Genomic DNA, 13,008 nt, shown 5'->3' on the forward strand with positions numbered 1-13,008 from the left:
TATTTGTCTTGAAAAACTTGTATACTTTTAACCAAGTAGGTAGAAACATTTTGCATGTAGTTGTATCCGCATAGATAGGTTGCATTGCATACTCTCTATTATTTCTCTTCACTCCTTTACAGCTTCTCTTGAGCTTAGCATGAGGACATGCTAATATTTAAGTGTGGGGAAGTTGATAAACCACTATTTTATGGTTTATCTTGTGCTCAATTGAGTGGTTTTTATAAACTCTTTACCCACTTATTCATATGATTTGCATGGTTTTACATTATCCTTCCTGATTTTGTGCTATGACTGAAAACATGCTTATTTGGCTTTTATTTTCTTTTATTTAAATCCTCTCTTATTATCATTCGATGCCTTAATATGTGTGTTAAGTGATTTCAGAGATTACAGGGCAAGAATGGCTTAAAGAATGGAAAAGAAGCATGCAAAAGTGGAAGGAATACAAGAAGTTGAAGAAATTACTAAGCTGTCCAGCCTGACCTCTTCGCACTCAAATGGTCATAACTTGAGCTACATAAGTCCAAATGAGATGGTTCCAATTGCGTTAAAAAGCTAACGTCCGGGACTTCGATTTGATATATAATTTGCCATAGTAGCCATATAGATAGGCAACGCGAACGCGCGTTCCACGCGGACGTGTCGCATTTGCGAATCTCATTCCACGCAAATGCATGGATGACACCTCCGCGTCACTTTGCCACGACCTGTACAGACAAGAAAGCGCTGGGAGTGATTTTTGGGCTGTTTTTGACCTAGTTCTTGGCCCATAAAACACAAATTAGAGGCTGGGAGTGGAGCAGAAGGAATCATTCAATCATTACTCACAATTTTAGGTTTTAGATGTAGTTTTTAGAGAGAGAGGTTCTCTCCTCTCTCTTAGGATTTAGGATTAGGATTAGGATTAGGATTTCAACTTCTTCATCACAGGTTCAATGTTCATTTAATTTATTTTCTACTTTTATTTATTACTTTAGTTGATTATTTAATGTTGCCAATTTGGCTTATGGATTTCTATGTTCAATCTAACTTTCTATTTAATATAATTCGAGGTATTTCAGATTTATGATTGTTTTCCTTTATTTATATAGATAATTTAGATTTTCTACCTTTTGGCTCTGGTTGATTAATTGGTAACTCTTGAGTTATCAAACTTATTATTGACTGAAAATTGGAATTCTTCAAGAATTAATTCGAGTTCCAATAACTCTAGCCTGTCCCAAGGAAAGACTAGAACCTGAGGAATCAAAATTAATTCATCCACTTGACTTACCTTCATATTTAGAAGTTGACTTAGTGGGAGAAAAATCCAATTCTCATCACAATTGATAAGGATAACTGGGATAGGACTTCCAGTTCTCATACCTTGCCAGGAGCTTTATTAGTTTTTATTTTGACGACTTGTTATTTTACATTACTTGTTCAACTCTTTTGAAAACCCCAAAATATATCTTTGCATAACCAATAATAAGAACACCTCCCTGCAATTCCTTGAGAAGACGACCCAAGGTTTAGATACTCGGTTATCAATTTTAAAGGGGTTTGTTACTTGTGACAACCAACATGTTTGTACGAAGGGATTTTCTGTTGGTTTAGAATCTATACTTACAACGCGACTATATTTTTATAAAATTCTTTACTAGCAAAAATCCTAACGTCAATGGTCTACAGCCTTCTTTGACTCATAAGAAAGACCTTCATAGAAAATGTGAAGTTGAACCCATTCATTGAACATATCTGGTGGGCATCTTCTTGTTAAGTCCTTGAACCTCTCCCATGCCTCATAGAGAGTCTCATCATCTTGTTGCCTGAAGGTTTGCACCTCAGCTCTCTGATAAACCCCATTTGTAGGGTTTATCTTGTGCTTGATTTAGGAGATTTTATAACCTTTTACCCACATTTATCCATTGAAATAGCATGGTTTTATAACTTCTCCGTTAATTGTGCTTAAGAGTGAAAACATGCTTTTTAGGTCTTAAAATAGCTAAATTTAATTCACCTTGATTCCATTAGATGCCTTGATAAGTTTGTTAAGTGATTTCAGATTTAGGAGGCAAAGATTGGATTAAGGGAATGAAGGAAAAGTATGTAAAAATGGAGAACTCATGAAGAAATGTAGGAATTGCAAAAGCTGTCAAGCCGACCTCTTCGCACTTAATCGACCATAACTTGAGCTACAGAAGTCCAAATGATGTGGTTCTAGTTGGGTTGGAAAGCTAACATCCGGGGCTTTGAAACGATATAAGATTTGCCATAGTTGCATCTCGTATAAAGGCGCGCACGCACACAGTATATGGACGCGCCGATGGTGGCACATGATCCACTTAATGCAACTCGTGGCCAGCGATTTTAGAAGCCTTGTGGGCCCAATCCAACTCATTTCTGATGCTATTTAAGTCAGGGATTGAAGGGGAATCAACATACTTTTACATACTTGTCATCATTAGTCATAGTTTAGTTTTAGAAGTAGTTAGAGTTAGTTTCTAGGGATAGAAGCTCTCACTTCTCTCTAGAATTAGGATTAGGTTTAGTTCTTAGATCTAGGTTTTCATTCATTCTTTCTTCTACTTCTACCTTTCAATTCCTTGTTGTTACATTCATCTTCCTCTATTCTTTTGTTGTAATTTCCTTTATGTTGTTCTTATACTTTGTTGTAGATCTACTCTTATCCCTTCTATTTTCTTTCCATTCAATTCAAGGAAATTCATAATAATTGTGTTTCTTTTAATTGTTGTTGTTAATTCCTTTCAATAATTGTTGTTAGATTTCATTCTTGTTTTCAATTTACTATGCTTTTCTTTTGTGCCTTCCAAGTGTTTGATGAAATGCTTGGTTGGATTTAAGTGTAGGTTTTGTTCCTCTTAGCCTAGGTAGAGTAATTAGTGACTCTTGTGTTATCTGATTCCTTTGTTGATTGATAATTATAAGTTGCTAATTAATTTGAATGCCTCTAAAGCTAGTCTTTCCTTTAGGAGTTGATTAGGACTTGAGGAATCAAATTGATTCATCCACTTGACTTTCCTCCATGGTTAGAGGTTAACTAAGTGGGAGTAATGGACAATTTGTTACCACAATTGAGGAGGATAGCTAGGATAGGACTTCTAGTACTCATATCTTGCCAAGAGCTTTGTTAGTTGTTAGTTTATTTCCTTTGCCATTTATATTTCTTGTCTAAAATCTCAAAAACCCCAAAATAACTCACAACCAATAACAAGACACTTTATTGTAATTCCTAGGGAGAACGACCCGAGGTTCAATACTTCGGTTTATAAATTTTAGGGGTTTGTACTAGTGCCAAACAACTTTTTGTATGAAAGGATTATTGATTGGTTTAGAAACTATACTTGCAACGAGAATTCATTTGTGAAATTCTATACCATCAAAAATCCAATCATCAAAATGGCACTGTTGCCGGGGAATTGCAATGGTGTTGTATTATTGGTTATTGTATATATGTGAATATTGTGAATATGTTTGCTTTTTGCTTCTTTGTTAGTTTTTAGTTTGTTCTCTATATTTGTTACTATTTCTTTGTTTTTGCCCTCTCTTGCTATCATGAATTCTCACTTTAGCTATGAGTGTAGTTACAACTATGTTGTAGGTGATGAGAACTATAATGAGAATGTGTATCAAGGATGGGATAACCAAAGGTGAGAGGAGCCATATGCATATGATCAATCTTCATGGCAACAACCTCCACCAATGCACTATGAAGAAGAGCCACTCTTTGATGTATACCAATCCAATGGTTATGGAGAATCTCCTTGTGACTCTCAAGAACCACCACCATATGCCTATGAGCCATATCCTCAACATAATCATCAACCATACTTACAAACCCCTTCTTACCAACCACCTTCATATGACTCTAATCCATATTCATCCTACCAACAACCATATTAGCCGTGCTGTGACAGAGCGCGTTGAACATTTTCACTGAGAGGACGGGACTGTAGCCACTGACAACAGTGATGCCCAACATACAGCTTGCCATGGAAAGGAGTAAGAAGGATTGGATGAAGACAGTAGGAAAGCAGAGAGACGGAAGGGACAAAGCATCTCCATACGCTTTTCTGAAATTCTCACCAATGAATTACATAAGTATCTCTATCTTTATTTTATGTTTTATTCATAAATCATCCATAACCATTTGAATTTGCCTGACTGAGATTTACAAGATGACCATAGCTTGCTTCATACCAACAATCTCCGTGGGATCGACCCTTACTCGCGTAAGGTTTATTACTTGGACGACCCAGTGCACTTGCTGGTTAGTTGTGCGAAGTTGTGAAATTATGTTTAGACCATGGTATTGAGCACCAAGTTTTTGGAGTCATTACCGGGGACTGTTTGAGTTGTGAAAAGTAGAGATCACAATTTCGTGCACCAGAGGGTCGTGTGTGAGGGGTGAGGGGAGAGGTGAGTGTAGTGTTAAGGTTTGGGGTGGTGTGGGGTAGATTAGAAAATTTAAATAAAAATAGGGATAATAATGTAATTTACAAAATGAAAAAAGAAATTTTTTTTGTAATTATTGTCCTTTTCATATATTAATTTTTTTCACCTACAAGATTCGAGGACGAATCTTTTTAAAGAGGAAAAGAATGATACGTGCTTCAAATATTCGTGATATGAAGAGTTCAAGTGTTATTTAGAATATATTAGTTTACATTTTTAGAATATTTTAATTTAATGTATTTTGACTTTGTTTATTTAATTATTAGATTGGGCCTTATATTTATGGGTCTCAAGGTTTTTCTTTGTTTTAACCTAATAAGAGGTTATAAATACCTCCTTAGCTATTGTAGTTGTAGAATAGAATGATTTAGAGGTTTAAAACCCCTTTTTGGTTTCGTGATGAAATCATGGTGTGGACAATTGAAGTTGAAGAGTCCCTCTCTTATTGCATCAGGGAATTGGTTAGAAGGTTGAGGAGTCCCTTCGAATTAATTTCCAAACTATGGCGTTGACAAGTTAGGTTGAGGAGTCCCTTTCTTGTTACGTTAAAAAATTAGATAGAAAGTAGAGTGATTCTCTTTGTATTCAATTTCAACCTATCCTTTTTGTTTCTATTTCAATTTCAATGTATTTTTTTATTCAATTTCAATTCTTGTCTTATTTATCCTTTTATTTTCGTATCAGAATCTCTACTCAAATTTTCGCCGTCGCAAACTGATTCTCTTTTAAGCTCACTTTGTCACTGCAGTTCCTCCTTTGCTGTGGAATCTCTCTCTCTCTGCCGCAGTAAAATATTATACAGTTTGATTATGTTATTCTCTCTCTTTCTTGAGTTCTTCAACAGTTCAATTTAATTTTATTCTTATTTTGTTAATTATAACAATTTTAAATTACTATACTTTTTATTTTAGATTCTAATTGCTGGATAGAGTAGATTTTCGTTGCTATAATTGTCAAAAATTAATCATGATTTCAGTTTGATTAACTGTTGATTAGTCTCGTTGCTGGACAAAATAAAATCTTTTTTTTTGTTATTTTTGTTTTATTAATTTTGGAATAATATTTATGATGGTGCATGATACTTTGTTAAATTTTTTGGAATAATTTTGTTCATAAGAACTTCTAAAGAATTTGAATGTGTATTTTTTTTATGGATGAGGTTTTATTTTGCTGTATATAACTTGTATTACTTAAATGATTTGTGATGAATGTCTTTATTTAATTGAAAACTTATTTGCTAATGGTTTTTTTTTTTTAGTAAAACATTGTGTTTATTTTGACTTTTTTTTAATTATAAATTTAATGTTTAAAGTTGTTTTTAAATTTTTAATAATAAATTAGATAATTTATTATGTGAAATTATCAAATTTTAAATTTTATTAGTTTAAAAATAATTAAATTTAAATATTAAAATTAAATATTAGATTTTTAATAATTTTATTTTCTATTTAATTAAACAGATTAAATTACTAAATCACTAAATACCAGTTCATTGATAGGTTGAGTTCTCGCAACCTTTGTAATAAGCGTTATCCATATCTATATATATCTTTATATCGTTATTATTATACATATACAATGGAACAAAATGAGTTCAATGTATGCAGATGCTCCTAGATGGTAGTTTAGGTATATAATTAATTTTCTGTGTTAAATTAAAGTATCTCTATAGTTCTGACTTCTGATTCAACATGGAAAAAGCGAGAAAGAAGGTTCAACCTGAACGTTCTTCCTGCTCAAGAATCTGATGCGGTGCAACTTTTCGTTACACCATAGAACCTGTTCCTTCCTTAATCTTGACATGCTTAGGACCCTTGAAATTAATCTCAACCCAACTTGGGCAACCAATTGCTCATGATCAAGTTCGTCTTGGTGGTGCTTTTGGAACTTCCTTACTATGCAATTCCCACTCCTCACCAAGTCCTTCAGCCATTTCTCCTTCTGCATACATACAAACCAAGAATCTAAATTTGTAATTTATTATGAGCATCTATTCTTTTGATGAATTTTCTTTTTTATTTTGTATTAAAAATTAATCAAACTAATAATAGATAACAAAAAATAAATAACATTATTTTTTACAAAAGGTGAGAAATGTGTGCATGTATTTAGTATTTTCTTTAACAATTCTATGATAACTTAATCTTTTTCTTAAAAAAAATTACAAATCCACAATCACTTATTTTTATTTACAAAAAATAAAAATACTATAATAAAAATGTATGCTTATGTGAAAAAAGAAATTATATAGACTAATGATACAATTAAACAAAATACTTAGTTTTTCAAAATCCTAAATTTTTAAAATTTTTTAAAATAAATAAAATAAATATTTTATTTACGTATATGTGAAATTTGAATGGTATTTACGAATTTAAATTTTATTATTTATCTTGTTTAATTTCTGTGCAAATGTGATAAGTATACACGTATTTTTATTATATTATAAATGAGACAAGTAACTATCTTTTTTTAATGTTTCTTAAGCGCACCTAAAAGTAAAAATGTTAACTAAAAGGAAAAATATTCTAAGGTATATATAAAAAGTATAATGCAAATGTATAATAAGAGTACTGATATGACCTGAAATTGCAGGGTCTCATGTAGTATAATCCTTTTTCATCTTTGCATATAGTAGCATACCTTATGTAGTTGAGCTCTCATATCATCTATAAGACCTGAAGTTGAAGGATCTTTGAGTTCAGCTGGAATTCGCTGAGAAAGTTTAAGGACCACGTTCCCATAATCCTTATCTGCTCCGGCAAATTCCCAGTACACCCTCATGCATTCTTTTATGATATCTGCCAACCTTCCACTTGTAATTGGAACCTCTTCTTCTACTTTACTCATATTCCTATCCTTCAAGCTATCATCTACCGAAAAGAAAAGGGAAAAAAATCTCAGATGAGGCAGCAATTTGTTGCACAAATACAAATACGCGCATACTTGGGTGAAGCTAAGTTATATGCATGCAAAAAATTAATCACTATATATTTGTGTATAAATATATATTGTTTAATTTATTTTTAATGTGTACTTTTTATTTGAACATATATTCAACATGAGTTACTGATATTTTTCGTACAGATAACATTGTTAAATATAACATGAATAGAAACTAAATATTTGATTTTGATACTTCACCTTTGATGGCCGGAACTTGGAGAAGGTTGCGAATGACGCAGCGGTTCTTGACATAGTTATGAATCCTCGGCCCTTGAAACGGCTCATTCTCTATGAACCTTTGCAAGAGAACTTGGAAAAGTTGAAACTCACCAGCAACAAGGTTATACCTATGACCATGACTATGATGTTCTTGTTGCAACTCTTGTGCCTTCTTGTGTTGCCAACAAAGGATTTCCCATGAGAGACAAACTTGCCCAACATAGACCAATTCAAGATCTCTATGAAGTTCATGAACAAGTTTCAAAATTGGATCATTTGTGTTCTTTGATCCTTTTCTTGGCCATAGATTATGTGAAATCACGGGCTTTGCACCTTGGGTTGTGGATTTTGGTATCGAAATTAATTTAAGAGGGTCTTTGTTAAGTTGAATTAGACCTACAACAATTGTAAGCAGCAAAGTAGGTGAGTTAATAATAATAAAACAAATGGATAGCAAAACCCAACAATAAAAGATATTAGCTTGATTATTATTATTATTGCTAAAGAAACAAGTTTTCTTTTGCTTAGAGTACAATACTAGAAACCAATCCGGGTCAAATCTCAAAAAAAACACTATTTCAAGGTTCCTTCATCTTTTATTGAATGCTTTAAATTCTAAAAACTAGGTGAAATAAATCCCAATATCCCTGATACTTTAACGTCTTTAATGTATAAAGTAGACCTATCTGTTCAATTATATGAAGCAGACTTGTCACTATCTATTCAATTATTGTTGAGAAATAAACTAGAAATGAATAGCTTTATGTGTACATAATTAAACAAGATATGACCGGTGTAAAACAAGGGCCCACCATTAACCATTGTACTTAACAATTATTTGAAAGTAAAAGAAAAAGTGTGGCATAAATTCATCAAGAAAAGAGGCGTTATAGAATATTATGAAATTACCAGGAAAAAAATGAACTTCAATATGCTACTTTTGATGATGCAGATGGGATGAGAGTTTGGTAAAGCAAGATGCTGAAAACTTTCAAAAGAACAACGTTGAAATTGTTCAAAAATTCAAAATGCTCTAACAACACCAATTTTAACAATGATATGAAAATTAATTTGGTTCTTACCTAATGCATGCATGGTCTGGTAATTCAAGATATCCAGTTTCTTCATCTTCTCTGCATAGCTCTTGTAAACTCTCTCAATTTCATCTATTTGTTCACTGTATTCAACCTTCTCTTCGACTTCCAATTGCTCAAGATCTTCATCAAACCCCATTTTCGGTTTCGGAGACTCCGTTAGCTCTTCTTTTTCGTTCTCCTCCTCCTCTTCTTTCTCGTCTTCGTCCTCGCCCTCGTCCTCCTCTGGAATTGTGGCTAGTCCTCCTCGCCTTGCATTTTTCAACTCCAGCTTCAATTGCTCCACCAAATCATCATGCTCCCATTCCAAATCATCCTCGTTAGTATCAAAATTGGAATCCGGTTCATTCGATTGAAGATTCTTTTTGCACTTAGCTTCACTTTTCTTCATGTCATTGCTCCACCCTTTCTCTTCATGTATGTTGAAGGACTTCGAATCGTTCTTAACCTGTCCCATTTCTATGAACCCATCATCATCATCATCGGATGAAGATTGCTTCGCATCCTCACCTTCGATTCGATCCTCTTGCATCATCAGCTTCATAATCTTAGTCTCAAAGCTTTCATCAATGCTCTTACCAACAAGAAACTCATATGTTAACGAATCACTGTCAACTTTGTTGTCGACGTTGCCCCAGATTAAGCCACTTGAGCTAGATGACTCCGACTCCGAATCCGATACTATCGAGTTTTCATTGAAAAGGAAGTCATCATTATCTTCGTCGGACAAATCAGTTTCAACAAATGGGTGGCTCTCGAACCAAAATGGAACACTAGTACTAGGATTAGGAGGAGCAGTAGTACTAGAACCCTGTTCTTGAACAGAGTCCTTTGTTTCTCCTTGAGCTACAGAGTCCTCTGCTTGTGAATCAAGAGCTGAAAATTGTTTGGCACTGTCGGTACATGAATTATGAGAAATGGTTGTTGAAACATATGGACCCATGTAAAATTCTCTAAAGCTGAAGCTCATGGCTGTGGGCTCTTCTATGAACCCACTAATTGTGTCTTTTCCGCACATGTACTCACACTTCCTCGTGTTCGTTGTGAAATTAGTCTCCACAGTTTCCTGTTCTTTTTCTTCTTCTCTGTTCTTGGTGTTAAAACCATTCTCCATGAAAACAGATTCCTCTGTTTTGCTTTCATCAATTTTCTCACCACCTTCAAGAACACTAGAATTGCTCTCGATTAACCCCAAGAACTCTTTCTCATCTTCATCTAGTTTACATTTACGAGGATCCCAGTCCATTTCCATGAACACAAATCCCTCTTCTTCAGCAACATTCTTCTCAGCATCTTCATGAACAGAAGAGTTACTCCCCATGAAATCAGATCCATCTTCTTCACCTTCTATTCCACTTTCCGCAGGGTCTTTATTAGTATCACATTCAACCTTCTTCAAAACAGAGCTCTCTGTTTCTCCGTCACTTTTTCCATTATCTTCCATGAAAGCAGAGCTCTCTGTTTCTATTTCAGTTTCTCTTTCTTCACCAACTTCTAGAAAATTTTCACTCCAAAAGAAGAAAGTAGCAAGTTTTTCTGAGATCCCATTGGCCTCAGAATCTGCATCAGGTGGTTGAACGTTAACCTCATTCTTTGCATCACCAAGCTGAAGAAACCTGAAATCACAAAAAGGAAAAAAAAAGATATAAAGCATTATTCATATTGAATGGAATCACAAACACTAACCAGAGAAATAATAGTCAACAGAACAAACCTTAATATGTATCTGAGTATGAGCCCAGAGAAATAAACCACAACAGTGGATATGAAACCCCACAAAGAACGAAAAGCCCAGAACATGTTGCCATAAACAAAATCATTCACAAAGCTTATATTGATGGAACCATCGACGTGGGTTTTAAGCACAAGAAGGTTCTTGGCACCCATCAAGTTACAATGGGCCTTTTTGGAAGGAAAGGCGTTGTTTTTAATGCTCAAGAAAGAAAACTCCAAGGCAATTAAGACTTGTGATTACTACTATTATCATTATTTATTGACATGGGAAATTATGGAATGTGAGAGATTCATTGTGTGTAGAAGAAGTAGAAATCAGTGGGAGGAAGATGATGTTATAAAGTGAGACGTGTGCTTGATATTTTGGTTTTGAACCTCAGAGAAAGAACAATGGAAGGAGAGAGCGAGATTCTGGGAGAAGATTGTGCACATTTGTCCAAAGCCAACGTGTTTTGTTTCGAACACACTTTTCGTATTTTAAAAAAGTTTTTAGACAAATTCCAAACCAAACTTCCATTTCAATTTCATTTTGGGTGTATAAAATATCACATTAATATTAATATTTATATGACTATATATTATAATAATAATTTAAAACTAAATACGGAATTTGTCACTTAAAAACTTAATTTAACTTTAATTCAATTTAAATTTAATATTATTATTAATTATTCTATCAAAATAATTTTTCATCGTTTAAAAAATTACACAACAATTTTCTAAGTAAAGTGTCACGTGGTATGATGATGTCGTAAGTTAATGCCACATGTCACAAGATGATTGGTTGACATATTAGGTCAATGACACCTAACACGTCACGTGTTACTTGAGATATAAAAAAGTTATGTTATGTGTACACTAAAATCAGCCACCAAAGTCAGCCACCAATATAAAATACATGATAGAATACAAATATACATTATACATATTGAAAATAAATTAAACCACACATGTATTTATACACAAATACATTGGTGGCTGATTTTAGTGGCTGATTTTGATATATAAATAACATTTTAAAAAGTTATTTATAATCAAAATAGTCTTTAATAGTCCAGACGTAAATTATTTTCATCTTTAAAATTTTAAAAATTAATAAAATTAGTCCTTATATAAATTTCTTTTATTTTTTCTTCATAATATTATATTAAAAATATTTTTTGATAGTACTAATTTTGATATTATTTTTTAGACTTTAGTAAACAAAATTCTCTTTACATAAAATAACAAAAGTAATTAAACTATTACAAAGTTATTTTGTTATTTGTATTTTAAAATTTTACATTTTCAAATTATAATTTTTTATAGTGAAATTTTTTTATTTAAATGAGTTTATCAAATTTTTTTTATTATTGTTTAATTTATATGGTAGAACTCAATAATTGAAAAACTAATTTGTGGAATCACTTGTTGAATCTTAATATTTTAATATAATTTTTTTAAAATAACTACTATATTTATTTAGTGAGATCTAAAAGATTATAAATAAAAGAAATTTATATAAGGACTAATTTGATTAATTTTTAAAATTTTAGAAATAAAAATGACTTATGTTTAAATTTTTAAGAACTATTTTGATTATAAATAACTTTTTTTATATGTTAAGTGGCACGCGACGTGCTAGGTGTCACTCACCTAACACGTTAACCAATCATCTTGTGACACATAGCATTAACCTATCATGTTATCATGGCACGTGACACTTAACGTAATACAGTATCATCTAACTAATCGAAGGACTAATTTGACTTACGTTTTATTTTTCAAGAACTAATATGACTAAAAAATTTATTTGAGAACTAATTTAAAAAATGAATGATCTTTTAAAGACAAATTTAACTATTAACCTAAATAATAAATTTATGCAATCAAATATATATATAACGTTATAATGTATAAAAATAACAATTTTATTAAAACAAATCATATATATAGTCTCTTTGAAAAAAATACATCTTCAAATGATATTAATATTAATGACATAACATTAAAATTGTATGAACGATTTAATTGAAATATATTGTTAGAATAAAAGATTGTAAAAATTGAAAAAAATAAAATTTATTAATGCGTAAAATGAAAAAGATATGATTGACCGTAATTAATTAATGAATTAGACTAAATAAATTATACAATACTAATATAATACAACAATAATATAATAATTAAACAATATATGTTGTCTGTTTTATTTGTAGTTTTATTATATATACATCTTATACATTAATTTATTATAATAACAAATTAAAAATAAATAAAAAATATTCTTAGAAATTAAATCAATTTAAATTTTATATTATTACTATAATTATTCGATCAAGATAGTTATCCTTCATTAAAAAATTATGCAAAACTTCTTTTAGTCAAGTGATATTATTTATTATTAATAATAATTATATAAGTTTAATTACTTTGAAATTCGCTGTAATTTCACTTTATTTTTTAGCTAAATTTATGCAGTTCTATATAACTTAAATGTTTTCTATTAAGTGTTTACATTACGCCAAAAATCTCATAAAAAAAATATTACTATGATGTACGGATATTGATACGGACA

General features: G+C 31.6%; 1 protein-coding gene and 1 non-coding gene across 2 annotated transcripts; one reads left to right on the forward strand and one right to left on the reverse strand.

Annotated features, from left to right (window-relative positions):
* Window positions 1-1,733: 1,733 nt before the first annotated feature.
* Window positions 1,734-1,839, forward strand: LOC112804198 (small nucleolar RNA R71). The gene has a single exon (XR_003202818.1). It is a non-coding gene; the product is annotated as a small nucleolar RNA R71 (small nucleolar RNA).
* A 4,111-nt stretch (window positions 1,840-5,950) lies between these two features.
* On the reverse strand, window positions 5,951-10,988 carry LOC112801613 (uncharacterized). Its single transcript, XM_025844437.3, has 5 exons — window positions 10,432-10,988; window positions 8,706-10,333; window positions 7,603-8,019; window positions 7,102-7,331; window positions 5,951-6,399 (listed from the first exon to the last, which is right to left on the reverse strand). The coding sequence occupies exons 1-5, from the start codon at window positions 10,602-10,604 to the stop codon at window positions 6,145-6,147; spliced, it is 2,703 nt and encodes a 900-aa protein (XP_025700222.1). The 5' UTR covers window positions 10,605-10,988; the 3' UTR covers window positions 5,951-6,144.
* Between the last annotated feature and the right edge of the window lie 2,020 nt (window positions 10,989-13,008).

Source organism: Arachis hypogaea, chromosome 5 (assembly GCF_003086295.3).
Source record: "Arachis hypogaea cultivar Tifrunner chromosome 5, arahy.Tifrunner.gnm2.J5K5, whole genome shotgun sequence".
Classification (NCBI taxonomy): Eukaryota; Viridiplantae; Streptophyta; class Magnoliopsida; order Fabales; family Fabaceae; genus Arachis; species Arachis hypogaea.

Coding starts and splice junctions, on each gene's coding strand:
- LOC112801613 (XM_025844437.3), bottom strand. CDS start 10,604: ATGGGTGCCAAGAACCTTCTTGTGCTTAAAACCCACGTCGATGGTTCC. Junction 10,334..10,431: donor ATACTCAGATACATATTAAG/GTTTGTTCTGTT, acceptor TTGTGATTTCAG/GTTTCTTCAGCTTGGTGATG. Junction 8,020..8,705: donor CCAGACCATGCATGCATTAG/GTAAGAACCAAA, acceptor CAATTGTTGTAG/GTCTAATTCAACTTAACAAA.